Genomic DNA, 16,874 nt, shown 5'->3' with positions numbered 1-16,874 from the left:
TTCAATAGGCATCAGCAAAAACAAGGCAAGCATGTTTATTCGGGGACAGTCAGGTTTTTTCCTTGAAAAGACACCAGATATATGCCTATCCTATATTATTCCCTTTGGACATAACAAATTAATGAATTCCACCCAATGTTGTCAAAAACACCCTGATAAATCCCAAACATTAGTCATGTTGGGTAACCAAACAGTAATAACCTACAGAGGTCAATCAAGATACCTCATTTCATTATACTCGTTTCATACACACACAGCTCATCTGCATTTATTGTGAATATACAGATTCATTATTGTCTGAAACACAGTACATATTTGATTTTTTTCCTTTGGACAACCACAATGCATCTTTTCAGTAATGGCAAGGTGTGCGCTAATATTGCTCCACTTCAACAATGATTGCTAGAAAAAAGTGACCAATTTTCCTGTTTTAGTTGTAATGGTTCAGTGTGTTAGGACTGCAGTCAAATGAGGTAGAACATTCATGGAGACAGATATCGCCTTCTTGACAGAATGGGGGAAGATTGAAAGGTCTCCACTTTGCCTCGGTAAATGTCCAGGAGACAGAATAAGATATCATTTTGTTCACAAATTTCTTAATCCATTGAGTCTTTTCTTCTCTCATAATTCATGAAGTGAACTTTTGAAAATTTTAACCCACATACATTTAAAAGTGATTTTGAGTGTCCAACTTAAGACCTTTTAAAGAAGGTGAGGGGGAGTCAGCTTCAGAAAGTGCTGAGCCTATGAAAACTAGGCCAAATTCATGTCTCAGTTTGGGCACCCAAAATCCCTCTTGAAAATTTTGACCATGTTATGTTTAATTTCCATACTCAACTTGGTTTAGAGGATGGTAAGTAGTGCTTGACAACTTGGAAGTATCTTTGTTCTCTTCGATCTTCTATACCCGGTCAGGTGCATGGGTTATAGTCGCTTTGTCATATAATGGAGAAAGATTATGCAGTCTTCCAGTTTCACCCCTATGTGGTAAGGGTCTAACAGCTGCTCAGACTTCAGTAGTCTCCATGGACCAGGGTAGGTAGGGGCATGGTGAGAACAGGCATACTATTCCCTGTTCAGACTTGGCAGACAAGCTTGTCAAACTTTAACCTTCAGAGTTTGGGCTTTTTTCACCTTGTATGCAGAGGTTCATAGTGACATTTTGTTCTTTAAGTAGAACTGCTGCTAAAGACACCTGTACTCTGGCAGCACTAAGGGGTTAATGCAGGGACGAGGAACCTTTTTTCTATCAGGGGCCACTGACCAACAGAAAAAATCAGTCGCAGGTCACACACAGCCCTGCGGGGGGTGAGGCTCAGGGCTTCCCCTAAGCTCTGGGGTGGGGCTAGAAATGATGGGTTCAGGGTATGGGAGGGGGCTCAGGGCTGTGGTGTGGGAGGAGGTGAGGGCTCCGGCTGGGGGTGCGGGCTCTGGTGTGGAGCTGGGGGTGAAGGGTTTGGGGTGCAGGAAGGGGCTCCGGGCTGGGGCCAAAGGATTTGGAGTGCGTGAGTGGGCTGAGGGCTGGGGCAGGAGGTTGGGGTGCGGGAGGTTTGGGATGCGGGCTCCGGGAGAGAGTTTGGGTGCGAGAGGGGATTCTGACCTGGGGCAGGGGGTTCGGGGTGTGGGATCTGGCCAGGCAGCGCTTAACCTCGGGCAGCTCTCGGTCGGTGACGCAGCGGGGCTAGATGCAGGCTCCCTGCCTGCCAGGGCTCCGCACTGCTCCCAGAAGCGGCCACCATGTCCGGCCCCTATGCGGAGGGGGCAGGGTGCTCTGCACAGTGCGTGCTGCCCGCACCCACAGGTGCCGCTCCCGCAGTTCCCATTGGCTGCAGTTCCCGGCCAATGGGAGCTGCGGAGCTGGCGCTGGGGGTGGGGGCAACACGCGGAGCTTCCCTGATCACCCATACTCCTAGGGGACATGCTGGGAGCTGCACAGAGCCGACAGCTCTGGCTCGCGGCTCCAGCCCCACGGGGGGGCAGGCTCGGAGCTTCCGGCCTGCCGCGCTGAGACTTGCTGAGGGCCGGATGAAATGAAGCAGCAGGCCAGATTAAGGGAATAGAGACAAAAGGAAGGGATTTTATTTTCCGTACAGTAACCAAGAAATAATGAGGAGTGAAAGGAAGAATTACATGTTTGCCGAATGTCGAGAGAGATCTGGTTTGTGCCCAGTGTATCTGAGAAATAGCTCAGGAACATTTTGAGAGTGTTGCCGATATGCTGCCAACCTTCACGAGAGCAAGGCTTATCTACTGTGCAAGTGCTGACAGCGGAAAGTAAACCAAACCCAATTTATTTAGAACCCTGTGAAGCTTGTCCCTGAATTAATGGGAGTTCCTCATTGTTGCAGATTCTGTAAAAGAACTCCTTATTTGCTTTTTCATTGTTGGCTATATTTTGGGGCTACTTGCCAAGTCTTGGCTACTTGCTGTCTACCATGCTGTTGAGTTTAACTGCTCTGTAAAAATCTAAAAGACCCATTTAGTTCGTCATGCACTATGCATACAGTCCTAGAGAAGTACAGTGAAAGTTCAACAAATAAAGGAGCTGCATTCACAATTGTTTAGTGGCAAGTAACAAACAATATGGTAATGATTTGTGACTAGGAGATGTTACCAGGGCCGGCGCAACCCATTAGGTGACCTAGGCAGTCGCCTAGGGCGCTATAATTTGGGGGGCGGTGACCGCAGCGGTATGCAGCGGGACCTTCCGCCACCTCTGCAAGGGGGGGCGGCATTTCGGGGCGGGACCTTCCACTGCCTCTGTGGGGGGGGCAGCATTTCGGGGCAGGACCTTCCGCCGCCTAGGGCGGCAGAAAAGCTGGCGGCGCTCCTGGATGTTACTGAACAGGTCAGTTCTAGGCAGGGTTTGAGAGAGGGTGGATGGTTGAGCAAATGTGCCTTTTGCTTCTGGTGACCTAATCTCAGATTCTTGGTTCCTGTCGCAAATAGAAATTTAAAACCAGGGCTCATTTGTGAGGCATTATTTAATACAGTCGGTCCATAACTTTCTGCATGAGACCCTGCACAAGATAGCAGCTCAGAATGGTGGTACATTGGGATAATAGTTGCAAGGGCAATCCTGTGCCCATCATCTGTAGCTTGTTCTTAGTCCCTCTGTTTAATGCACACTAAATTCTCTTTATTTAAAGGGAAAATATTTTTAATGCAGCACAACAGCAAATCTTGTTTTTGTCGAGTAATGAGTGTACATCCAGTGGTCTGAGCAGCAGGCTTGGATACACGAGTCCTGATAGCTAATCTCAGCTATGGATCTGATTCTCTTTATGGCATAACCTTTTTTTCCCTCTTAGTTTCCTCCCTTCTTAAATGTGGGTAACAGTTATCCATTTTCAGAGATTTTATAAGGTGTAATAGTTCTTAAAGTGTTGCATGTATACTAGGATTTACTACTTCTACGCAGAACAACTTCATCAATTATATTTTAAACAGTATATGTGCACGTAAACTAGTGGCTTGTAACAGATAATATCCATCCGGTTTTTTAAATTCTACATATGGTGGTTATTCTGATTCTTCAGCACTTGGCATTGTATCACAACAGAGATGGTAAAGATATAAGTCCACCAAACTCATTCTGAAACATGCAATTGCAGTGCTGGAGACCTCTCAAGGATTTGCTAAATTTGTTGGGAAAGAGCCAGCTTTCTTGGCCTCTCACTCACCCAGAGGTAGCACAATCTTTTATTGGGTTGTGACCTTAAAATACTTATCAGTAAAGATTTTACAGTGTGATTGTAACTCAACTTTATTTCTAGGGCTTTGTTTATGAGGGCAAGACAATTACTACTGGATAAAAATCAAGCAAGCAGGAATCAGGCAGGCAAAAGTTGGTAGAAATTCTTAATGTAGCCAATTTTAGATAAAGCTATTTCAATCTGGACTGGAACACAACTTTTCACATAAAGCAAATATAATGACTAAAATGGGCCATATTTGAATAGTAACTTATTGGGAAAACGTTGTACATTTTATTGCCAGTCCTCTGAGTTATCCGGAAGCATGAGGTTCTGTTTCCCTTTTTATGTGTTTTCGTGTAACTGCAGTAACGCAAACTAGCAATGTTAGTGTTTTCTTTTAACTTCGTATTTCCTTCCCATTCGTTTGCATCCGTTTCTTAAAAGAAAATGGAAAAGGTGCCCTTGATCAGTATTATTCTCTCTGCACCATTCATTGTTAAATACCACTGTCAATTTCTCTGGTCTGTATGTCTGGTCTAAAAGTTCTCTGTCTGACTGTAGCTGAAATATTTTTTGTGAAAAGGGTAATTCTAATTGGATTTCATGTAGTTCATTCAAGGCACAATAGTCAAATAGAGAATATAATAACTGAGAGGATTTCATTGTCTGTATAATGTGCATTAGACTGTTTTCCTAGAAGTCTTCCTTGTAGCCTTGTGCCTCTGGGTGCATCAGTATTTCTTGCATTCGTGTGTTGAGAACAGAAATCACAGATCCTGACAATAAATGCATAAGTCTACTTTGGCAACTTTAATGTCATCCACAAACTACTATATATATAACTAACTATGTTTTTCTTACTCAAAAAGCAATTTAAGTATTATGTAAATATTATATATAAAACTATTTTTCTGCTTGATTTATCCTCTGAAATTCTTTCATTTTACTTGTGAATCTGTACATTTTGTCCATTTTACTGAAATTGTGAGAGATCCACTAGTGACATAAAAAGATACTGTGTGTATATAAACTTATCTTTTCTATGGTGTCAGTCAGTTTCCTGATTTTCAAGAATGAACTGTTGAAGCCCCATAATCATATTTGATTTCTGTATTACTCTGAATGTGAGTTTAGCTATGATATGTGAGGAACTAATGCCCAAATACAGCTTCACACATTATACGGGGTTTAATTGTTTTATTCAGCACCTTCCTCCAGACCAAAGGGAACAATTCCAGGCAGTTATTGCTGAGGGACAGTTACTGGCCACAACACCCTTCAAGCTGTCCTGGCCCACAACTGTCAAGATGCACCGTGGCGCATTTAATCTCCACAGCCATGGTGATGTGCAGGGCATCCTGATTCCAGTTTTCTGGTTCCCCAGAAGTCCAGAATATGATAGAGGAGCTCCCATTTGATGGACTGAATTTGTTTGCAGAGAATACCAACAATTCACGACACACTCTAAATCACTGTAGAGCCACGTTGCATTCATTGGCCATCTGCACATTCAAAGAAAAGAAAATTTAGTAGATCCCAAATGGCCCAAACATCCTGCCTCATGCAATTCTTCTTTTTTTAGAGAGACCTTTGGAACCTCCAAGGAAGAGAGAAAAGGTTCCAGAGAAAGAGTTCCTCTCATCCATCGGACCCTAGTTTGCAGCAGGCGGCGGCAGCTGCTGCTTCTTGATGGGATGATCGAGAGTTTGAACCCTCCCCATTCCCTAGATTGTCAGCTGCAATCATTTGCCCACCCCCCGATGCAGAGACCATCTCTTCCATTTCTGGCAAGCTCGGAGTAACGGTTCTGGAAGTAATAATGGACTACACCGTCGACTTTACCTCCCTTCCTCCTCCTCCTCATCCCTCTTTCCCACCCAAGCTCTTTCTAAGACAGCAAATAAACTCCCTTCTTCATATAGGAGCATAGAACCTGTTCCCACTAAGCACAAAAGAAAAGGTTTCTACTCAGGGTACTTCTTTGTGCCAAAGAAAAATGGAGGATAGGGACCAATCTAGGATGCAAGACTCCTAAACAGATTTGTGAGGTCCCAAAAGTTCAGGATGGTGTCTGGCAGGTGTAATTCCTTCACTAGATTCAGGGGGTTGGCTTTTGGCTCTTAACCTTCAAGATGCATACGTCCACATAGCGATTCACCTATCCCACAGAAGGTACCTGCATTTCATTATAGGCCAGGACACTTTCAATACTGAGTGCTCCCATTTGGCTTCTCCTCAGCTTCCAGGGTGTTCTCAAAGGTTCTAGCAGTAATGGCCACCTACCTGCATCGATAGGCAATTGTAGTGTTTTTGTGTCTCAACGATTGGCTGTTCAAGGGTCGGTCTTATAAGGAGGTGCTCTCTGCCGCATGGAGGATGCTTGCCTTATTCGTGGACTTTGGCTTTCAACTGAATGTGGAAAAATCCATGCTGACTACCATATAAAATTATAGTTTATAGGGGCATCCCTGGATTCCCTGGCAGCCAGGGCATTTCTTCCCAGGGACAGTTTCTTAGCACTGTCAGACCTTGTCAGGTCTATTCAGATGAGCCCCCATATCTCAGTAATAAACTGTCTTCAGCTTCTGGGTCACATGGAAGCTTGCACTTTTGTGACAAATCATGCAAGATTATGCCTTCACTGTCTCTAGAGATGGTTCAGAATAGCTTGTTCATCAAGCAGACACAGCTTAGACAAACAAGTATCAGTTCCCCAACTGGTGGCAAGATCATAAAAATGTAAGTGCTGGAGTTCCTTCTTTCAGCTGGTGCCAATGGTCGTGTAATGACAGAGGCATCTCTGTTGGTATGTGTTGTAGGAGCAGCAATGATCTGTATGCTCTATATAACCTGTATGTTCAAAAGATCTGTTACACCTTCTCCCCCCTCCACCCCCTCGTCTCCTCTCCCTCTTTGAATACCTGTGAAGTGGCTTTCCCCCTCACTCACTCCTGGAATGCTTGTGAAATGAATGGGCTGCTAAAACAGCTGGAAGATCAAAAGAGCTAGACAAGGTGTCTGGGACTCTAATTAGGCAGCGCTCACACACCCAATGCATGGACACTGCCCGAGGTGAAGTGTGACCAACCAGGCGCGGCCAAGTCATCTCTAGTCGCAGGCCATAAGAAGCAGGCCCTTAACAGGGGAAGGGGCCATGTACTCAGCAGTGCACTCACAAGCTTGTACCTCCCATGAAGGCCCTTTGCCCGGACCGCCTGGCCAGTGGTTCGCTGCGGTGCATTGCATCGTGCCTTGGGAAGACTTACCTTCACCGCACCATCCATCGCTGCACTGTGGGATGCTTACCTTGAAGAATCCTGACGTCTCCAGTGCCGTGCCTGTCCTGGGAGTGTGAGTATGCAATTGTGAGTGTGACCCCCCCCCTTCTTTTGAGCTTAGCTATCAATATAATAAATGTTTGGCTTTCTGCCAAACTCTGGTGGGTCATTAGTCCTCCGTAAGCTTATTGGCGGGCCCAATTTCAGGTAACAGGATGGGGGCACACCTCAGTGCTCATACAGGACAGGGCGGATAGTCACCCAAGAAACCACTCTCTGTGTCAACCTGTTGGAATTCAGAGGATTTAGAAATGCTTATTGTCGCTTTCTGTCTCTCATCAAAGACAAGTCTATCAGAGTCATGACTGACGACGTATACTGCATGCAGGAGGGGACGAGATCCCATTTCCCTCTGCATCGAAGGCAATAAAGCTATGGAACTGATGCATAAGGCATCACATAAGAATTTCATCTCAGCAGGTCTTTTCACTAAGACTACAAGTGGGAGTTGGACTCTGATTTTTATTGACATATTTTGAACGTAGGAATTCTCAGAAGTGGAGCTCTACGCCACATCTTCAAACAAAAAATACTACCTGTTCAAGGGGAAGAGCTTAGGCCTCAATTAATTGGGGGATGCCTTCCTCCTCCCTTGGAAATAGCTCTTTTACATATTTCCCCCACACCTCTTATTCTCAGTGTGGTGAACAAGATCAGAAGGACGAAGCCAGATTTATCCTAATAGTCTTGACATGGTCGAGGCAGACATGGTTTCCTTACCTGCTTCACCTATCTCTGTGTCCAGAGATAAATCTTCCAATAATTCCTCATTTCCTGTCGCTGGACACATCTGGCTGCTGCCTAATCCGAGAACTCTCCACCTCAAGATGTGGCTCCTCGATGGCTTGTTGGGGAAGAGCCAGCAGATGGACTCTTTTCTACCATTTAGTAATATCAGAAATACTTGCCTTCAAAAATGGAAAAGATGTAGTCATTGGTGCAACCTCCAGAAAGTTATTCCTCACTCTGCCCCTCTTCTGCTAGTTCTGGAGGACCTCTTGCATTTAAAGGAAAAACAGGATTGTCTCAAGGTTCATTGAGGGATTCCACAATTAGGGAGTTTCACTGTTTGCTCATCCTCCAACTTTAATGTTCATGAAGGGATTGGGAAACGTTTTCCCACAGATGAAAGCCCCTGCTCTGGTTTGGGACTTCAGTTTCGTTCTTAGAAATCTCATGAAATGCCCATTTGAACCAGTGACATTCTGCTCATTATTAAACTTCCCTATGTAGTTAGCCTTTGTAGTGGCTATTACATCAGCCTGAAGAGTGGGTGAAATTGGGGTAGTAATGGCAGACCCTCCTTTCACAATATTCTACAAGAACTAGATTTCCTTACAGTCACATCGCAGATTCCTTCCTAAAGTATTATCTGGGTTTCAGACTACTGAATCAGACTACTTATCTACCAATTTTCTTTCCAAAACCACATAATTCCATTTTGAAGACTGCTGTCCACACTCTAGGTATCTAGTGGGTGCTGGCTTTCTACCTGGATAGGACTAAATCATTCAGGAAATCTCCAAGACTATTCATTTTGTTTGCAGACAGATCTAAAGGATCTGCTATTTCTACACAGACACTGTCAAAATGGATCTCCGGATATATTATTGCTTATTATGTTGTTGCCAACATTCCACCTCCTCCTGGTGTGTCAGCGCGTGCTAAGAGGTCTCAGTCTACATGTGAGGCCCTCCTTAAAAATGTCCCTGTATCTGAGATCTGCATGATCCTCTGTACATAGCTTCTCCAGACACTGCCTTAATCGATGCCTCTAGATGACATGTGGCAGTTAGCAATGCAATTCTTTTCTCAGTTATGGACTAGATTCCGAAGATCCCTCCTTCTTTTGGGGGAAGTCACCTGAAGTGAAGCACCCATACTCATCCTGTGCAGTAACTGTGGTTCTTTGAGATGCGTGACCCTGTGAGTGTGCCACTACCTGTCCTCCTTCCCCTGCTTTGGAGTTTCTTAAGAGACTTGGCAATGGAGAGGGAACTGAGGGTGGTTCACCCATGCAGCTTTATATAGCCTTGCTGTGGGACAAAAGGATAACTAGGGCACCTCCATGGGCTGAATGGATGCTACTAATGAAAATTTCCGATCAAAAGCATGTGGTGCGCACATGAACCTGAAGTGGAGCACCCATAGGGGGACATGTCTAGAAGAGCCACAGTTACTGCACAGGGTGAGTAACCTCCTCCTCTTAATATGGTAGTCCCTCTCTAGTTGAACACTTTATTAATGGGGGGGAGGGGAGGAATTCTTACACTCATGGGGGACCTATAACATCTCTATATACATCAAAAGAATGGTGGCTAGAGTTATTGGATGTTGCTGGTAAGAAAAGACTTATACAGAAGGCAATGTCACAGAACATTTTTATGAAATGTCCTTTTTAGAATGTAATGCACCAATAAATAATTTTAATTTATAAGAATAATGGGTGAAATCCTAACTCCATTGAAATTAACGAACAAACCCAATTGACTTCAGTGGGGCCAGATTTACACCCAATATTTATAAGGATTATGTGAACTAGACAGTAAAATTCATATTAACCTCTTACATTTCTCCTCTGTATATTCTTTTGTGATTTTACATGAAAATAATTAAAATGGAGACACCATATTAAAGTGATTTGTGCCATGTTTTGTGTTGGCTCCTCTTCCACTTTGGGAAGTAAAATTTGAACAACACTTAAGTACAGTTAAATTTTAACAGGTGACTGTATGTAGTAATAATTAAGCCAGCATAGACTTTCAGGTTAATTGTTCCTCAGTGTCTTCCAGCTCACTTGACAAGTGTAAAGATAGAGTTTTTCTAATTGCCACCTCTGCAACTTGTAATGAGGTCTGAAAGTCAAACTGGGGTACTTCTGGCTTAGACACCATCGTCTTTCACCTGTAGCATAATGCTAAACATCATAAACAGTACTGTTAATCAAGTTCCAGCTTCAGAATTTTTATTACTGGTGATGAATGAGTAAGAAAAGAATGACTTACCCCTATTGCTGTTTTGGTTCTGTTGGACTTAAAGTAGTAAGAATTAATATTGTCAATAAAGTAAGCAAATATGTCTCTGAATATACTTGCAGGGAGTAGATTTGTTAAGTGAGGAGACATTTCCATGAAAGTCACTCTTCTGACGATGACCACATATTAAAGCCCCAGTGCTTTATTACTTCATGTAATAAACATGTCTCTCCTTTCTTTCTTGCAGCTCACACTCCAGATAATAGCTTCCTTGGGTTTGTGGTGGAGCAGCATCTAAATTCCAGTGACATTAAACACATTAATGACATCAAAAGGCAGAATCAGTCACTTGTTTATGGCAAAGTAGATAACTTCTGGAAGGTGAGTTGCAATTTTTTTTTTTTTAACATCTTTGTCAAATTCATTTTGATGAGGGGAAAAAGACATAAATCTCAAGACTCACAATAAGTTGCCTCATGAATTTCTAATAAGTCCTTTGTCTGAAAATAAGCAATAACGTCAAAGGATTTATCTACTGAGCATTTGTGGAGCTTTGTAATAAAAGGGGCATCTGCCTAGCTAAAGGGGGGTGGGAGTGAGTGGGTCTGAAAATGTCTGCACAATATCTGTCCACTTCACTTTGGTTGTAAAAATGCTACAATTTTCAGTAATGTATGTGCTTATGTGTGCCAATGAAGCATAGTGAGGCACAATGGAATTTTGAGTGTTGTATAGCATTTCCCTTGCTTGGATAAAGGACTTTTTTTTAATAACCAAGTGAATAGGATGCTTGTTTTGTTTTATTTACTGGTAACAAAATTAGTCTTTATAATGTTATCAGACTGATTTGAGGGAGATACAGTAACTATTAAAGATACATTGCAGGGATTTGAAGTGGTGCAGAGGCTTTCGTAAACCTGACCTGTATCATAAGCAACTGTCTTTCCGTGAGTTATTCTGCATGCTGCAAAAAGTTTTTTCTTGTATTTGATAGCAGCCTGTTCAATGTTCTGATCGTAAGGTTATGATGTGGAACCTGTTCAGGCTCTCACTTTAAAGCTCTGGAAATATCGCTTCTCATGCTCCCTTGCAAAAAATCAGCTTTGTGCTTAATTGACCTTGATGTTGTATAGCTATCATATCTGGATAAGGGAGCATTAATATTTAGCTTGTCATTGACAACTAGTTCTGCTTCCTAAAAGGAAGCAATTGTCTCTGTGCATTTGTAACCCACTGCTGAGAGTGTGACCGGTCCCAGAGTGTGGTGATCTGCAGGGGATATGAGTCTGCTACAGCTGCTAGCTCCAGAGCCTTGGCTGTTTAGTTTACGATGTAGTAGCTCATGCTTTTAGGTTTAGGTGTTCTCAGTTCAATTCCCACTATGTTGGCCAAGCTGTCAGCCATCATGTAAGTGGAAGCTTGTCTGAGATTCAAACTGCTGTTGGTCTCAGAGACTCAGGATGAACCTCCTATGAGCAGAGGAGGTACATAACCTACTGGTGTGTTTGTGTGTGTTAGTTAAGTCTTTCTTTGTGCCCAATCCACCGAGGATATGAATTGCCACAGCCTTCAGCTCCAGAGTTTTGTCTCTTTAGCTGGCGCTGTAACAGCTCGTGCTTTTATCTCTGGAGGTCCCAGGCCAATCCCTGGTGTGTTCTCACAATGGCATCCATCACACATTAACATTTATGGGGCCTAGTGCCTCTAGCAGCAAGCTGAGGAACAGTATAACTACTGCAGGCACAGTAGCCCGCTCATGTTAGTGTGATGTCATTGGTTCAGTCTACATAAAGGAACGCACACTCCCTAATCACCTTAATTCCTTTGCTGCTACTGCTGCTGAGAGTGAAACAAACTCTCTCTCATGTCCACAAGCTAGTTAGGCTATCATCCCATTGTTAGTTTAGTTAATTATTTATAGTATAGTTCGAGTAGTTGGGACCACTTGCCTTTTGTTATCCTCCAGTCCATGTCGGGTGCCAAACTCCATAGGAGGTTCAAACTACCTAGCTATCTTTCCAGAGACAGGTGTGCATGTTGGGTGCCTGGGAGAGGCTCAGATAGCATCCTGGTTCACAATTTGATGGACCTTCACTCCTTTGTTGAGGAATGGCAGACAGTTAAGTCTGCAAGGGCACTTGGCTTCCTTCAGCTTTTATCAGGCCATTTTAGGACACGTGGGAGTTTCAAAGTCATCCTCTTTGCATCCTCTGTAAAGAGACCTGAGACTCATCTTGCTGCCCCAACCTCCGTGCCACCCTCAGTGTCAGGCCCAAGAGCAGATGCCCCAAGGCAAACACTTACTGGGGCTCATCCTCCCATCAGGCACTGCAGGGTTTATCAAAACAGACTGCTCTGGCACTGCTCTCTTTGTCGGTACCAAAAGCTCTTTGTGCCTGTGACCCAGGAACCCCTTAATACCAACCAGTAGAGGGGCATAAGGGGGGCATAGGGGTTTATAGGAATCCCCTGGGTCTGATGTCTACATAATAGTGCACCAAAAGATGGGATATGAAATTTTTACCAACAACCAGTAACACCGCAGTCATCTTAATCATTGCAAAATGTATGTATGGGTAATATTTAAGAAGTTATATGTTTATTTTGGAAATTATCTTAAATCCATAGCAAAGCCTGGCTGTAATATGCAGGAAGGATTTTGGGTAGGCTTTTGCTCTCTATGACGTAACATAATGCCTAGTTAGTTAAGTTTAGGCTCTAGAAAGCATGTTATGGTTCTGTTTTACATGTAACGATTTGTTTCCCTTAATTCTACTTGCCTCTCCTCAAATGTCTGTTCTTTGTTAAATAAACTACTTATTTTTACTATAAACATGATGCTCTTCCAGCCAAGCCCTCCCTCAGGCTTCAGAGTGCACTTTACCAGCACACGCACACAGGTAGGGACACGCCCAGCTGCAGTTTCACACACATGCTGAGAACAGCTCTGCATATTAAGCTCGGGTAAGGAATTGCCCAGCACTCAAGTGCACACCCCCTCTAGAGTGTAAACCCAAAATTGTATAGTCTTGCGCTGCACAGAGAACTATACAGTGTAAGCTCATTTAAATTTGCCCCCTCCCTCAATGTGGAGGAAGGTTTGCACATCTTTTTGCTGCCCCTCTCCCCCAGATATGAATTCCATAAACTGGTTTTAAAGAAAACAAAAACAAGTTTAAGTGATTATAAGGGACAACAAACAGATCAAAGCAGATTGCTTAGTAAATAAAACAAACACGCAATCTAAGTTTAAAATACTAAAGAAACTGGCTACAAGTAGCAAATTCTCACCTGAAATGTTGTTTTAGTCAGACTGCAGAGATTCTTGAAGGCCAGCTGCACTTGCCTGCAGCTTGAAACTTCAGATATTTCATTCACAGGCTAGACACCATTCCAGCCTGGGCTCAGTCCTTCTCTCCCCCTTCGTCTTTGTTTCTTAGCTGTTTACAGCAGTCGTCCTGGGCGGGGATTCAGTGAAGAACGAACACTCATTATGTCATCCCCTGCCTTAAATAGGTTTTACATCTGGCGGGAATCCTTTGTCTTCCAGTGTGATTTCCACCCCCAGTCGAAAAGTACTAATTGTATCATGGCGTCCAGTATCAGGTGACTTGATCATATGACCCTGCAGCCATAACTCAGTCTATTTGCAGAATCCACAGGAAGGCTTTCCAGGAAGGTGGGAGATTAGCATCTTCAAAGACCTATTGTTTTTCCTAATGTCCCTTTCCAGCCAGTAATCTAGACTGATTGCATTCTGGCCAGTGGGCATTCCCCAGGTATAAACACATTTGTAATTGGTGCATACACAGTATTCCTAACTTCAGATACAAAAATGATACATGCATACAAATATGATAATAATAAATCATAATCTTTCCAACATCTCACATGATCCATCTTGCATAAAATACATCTTAGATATGCTATAATCATATTTTAACAATATTTCTATGAAGAATATGGGGCGTAGTGTCACACTAGTATTTGTTGCAACATCCCTCATCTAATGGGATGCTGGTCTCAGCAGCTCAGGAATTCTCCAAAAGTAACAGGTCATCCCTTACTGCTCACTCAGGCTGTGTCCTTGATGCTATTAGAAGGAAGAGCTGTTCTTTGTTTGCTGCTTTGGGCCTCTGAGAGGCAAATTATCAATCTGTCCTGTCCACATAAAACTACTTATGGGACTCTTGTTCTATTATGAGGTTTCAAACTTTTGATGTAGTTTTTGTGAGCTTCTTGGTATATAACAGGAACAACTGTTACATGTGTATCTGGAGTTCTAGAAAGGGAGGATTCCAGAATAAACTGTAATGGTCCCCTGGGTGACTGAGGGTAGGGCAATATTGCATATAGAAGGAACGGGAGGAGTCCGTAAACAAGGAGTGCTACTTTGGCAGCAGTTTGCCACCACTTCTCAAAATTGGGGGAATGTCTGGCAGTAAGGGATGTGGAGGAAGGATTTCATCTAACTCAATGAAGCTGGCTATTGTCTGGATTCTGATTTCCTGTACCTAAAAACACTGTTCCTTTAGAATAAAGATGAAATGTGGTTACCATAAACTACTGCTCCATTTATACTGGTACAGTGCACCAGGGTCTTTCAGAATACAGGACTAAGACAGTTGCTGTGAGTAAATTCTCAGGTGTATCACAGCTGACACGGAAAAGGGGAAACCTCTGAGTTACAACTGATGACAAAATAAGCAAATAGGGAGCTGAAATCTTGTTTCATTTAAACATGAACCCTTTTGCCTTTGGAATGGATGATTGATTGACTCCCCCTTTCACCTGCAACTTCCACTGATGATCCCTGGAGAGAGAAATTTTGAGGAAATAAGAATTAATCCTAATTGGCCTAGGAAGCTATGCTGTCCAAGCATACTAAATGATTTAATAGTATTTCTGATCGTGCTTCCTATAAGAATAGCTGTGCTGCATTAAGCCCATTTAAGAGGGCAGCACTTCAGAAGAAAAGATACTTACACAGATTGATAAACACCCTGTTGCCCACTTGCCAACTATCCACTTTAGTTGTCTATTACAGGATCCTTGGGGCATGGGAAGGGCAGAATCTCTGTTCATTAGCTGACGTATTAAAACCATGTGGATATTAGTCAGCAATACATTTGTGGTTGTGATCCTTCAAATGTGTTCATCCAAATCTAATCCTCCTTGAAATCCTCACTTATTAAAAAAAAAAAAAAAAAAAAACGGTAATTCTTGTTGACTGTAATGCTTTGGTGATTTTTCTGTTTGGTTCATGACTGAAGAAAGATTTCATTAGTTTTCTTTTTTTTCCCCTTTTGCATAATGAAGATTTCCCCCCAGAACACATTTCAGCAGAACAGAATCCATTAATTTTGAGTCTGTTCTAGTTTAGGCTTTTGCGATTACAGTTCCTGATCTGATTATCACTACCGAAAGCGTAATGCAGACTCTCAAGAATAGTTGGATCTATTAATCATCTATACTTCCTGACCTGATTAGTTGTGCGAGTCAACAGAACAGCCCGTCCAGTGTAGTCAGATCTAATAAACAAGGTTGTTGCTCAGTTACTTGGATTTTAATACATACATATTTTTTCAGTTCTTTAATCTGTCCATCCTACTCTGGCAACATGGATTAATAATTATAAGGCCAGAAGTGATCATTGTGATCATTTGGTCTGATCTCCTGTATAACACAGGCCATAGGACTAGAGCATAGCTTTTAGAAAAACATCCTATCTTAATTTTAAAATTTCCGGTGATGTAGAATCCATAACAATTCTTGGTAAGTTGGTCCAATTATTAATTACACTGTTGTTAAATGTGTGCCTTATTTCTAATCTAAATTTGTCTAGCTTCAACTTCCAGCATTTGGATCTAGTTATATAGTTGTCTGCTAGATAGAAGAGCACTCCATTATCAAATTTCTGTTCCCCCCATAAGTACTTAGAGATGGTGGGAAAAGTCACTCTTTAACCTTCTCTTTATTATAAACAGAATGAGCTCTGAGACATTCGCTGTAAAGTGTTTTCGTTTTCCAGTCCTTTAATCATTCTTTTGGCTCTTCTCTGAACCCTCTCCAATTTTGCAACATCCTTCTTGCATTGTGGACACCAGAACTGGACATAGTGTTCCAATAGGGTGGTCGCACAACTGCCAACTATAGAGGTACTATAACCTCCCTACTCTTACTTGATATTCCCTTGTTTATGTATCCAAGGATTGCATTAGGGCTTTTGGTCACAGCATTGCATTGGGAGCTCATGTGAAGCTCTTTATCCACCTAAACCCCCAAGTCCTTTTCAGAGTCACTACTTTCCAAGATAGCATCTCCAGTATCCTGTAATTATGACCTACATTCTTGGGGGTCCTAGATGTATGACTACATTTGGTTGTATTAAAACATGTTGTTTGCTTGTTAACATGTATTTGTTGTTTGGCATGCAGACTGCCCTGTGTGTACACACATGTAACGTTTACCCTCTACAGACAGGTTTGACTTCCGGGAGTGGGGAGGGAAGCATATTTGTGTGATGAAATCCATTCGGACCAACAAGGTTCCTGGGTTGAGCTTATATCTGTGCGGTTGGCTTAGTTTGTGGTTGCTTTACCTGTTTAGTGGCCTTGTTGTTTGTTGTTGTGAGTAGAGTTGAACTGAAGTAATCTATTTATGCTATTTTCTTTATATTTTGTATCAGAACAGATCACTTAACCAAAATTATATAAATCCCACCAAGTGCATATGGGTTCCTGCTTCTGATCAGCAACTGTAATGGTTAAAGCAGTGGTTCTTAATCTATTTACCATTGTGAGCTGCATGTACAGCTCTCTGTTACGTGAGCTGTACATGTGTATATATATTACCTGTATGGC

The 16,874-nt window shown here is 42.7% G+C and overlaps 1 protein-coding gene across 3 annotated transcripts in view; it reads left to right on the top strand.

Annotated features, from left to right (window-relative positions):
* The window catches only part of MGAT5 (alpha-1,6-mannosylglycoprotein 6-beta-N-acetylglucosaminyltransferase), a 245,542-nt gene that overhangs the window by 167,318 nt on the left and 61,350 nt on the right, over window positions 1-16,874 (top strand). For all 3 annotated transcript variants that reach the window (XM_054043734.1, XM_054043735.1, XM_054043736.1), the window contains exon 11: window positions 10,259-10,392. In XM_054043734.1, the coding sequence (XP_053899709.1) occupies window positions 10,259-10,392 (134 nt within the window). The remainder of the gene's footprint in view (window positions 1-10,258; window positions 10,393-16,874) is intronic.

Source organism: Malaclemys terrapin, chromosome 11, assembly GCF_027887155.1.
Source record: "Malaclemys terrapin pileata isolate rMalTer1 chromosome 11, rMalTer1.hap1, whole genome shotgun sequence".
NCBI lineage: Eukaryota > Metazoa > Chordata > Testudines > Emydidae > Malaclemys > Malaclemys terrapin.
Note: the sequence above shows the minus strand (reverse complement) of the source record. Positions and strands in the feature narration are given on the sequence as shown.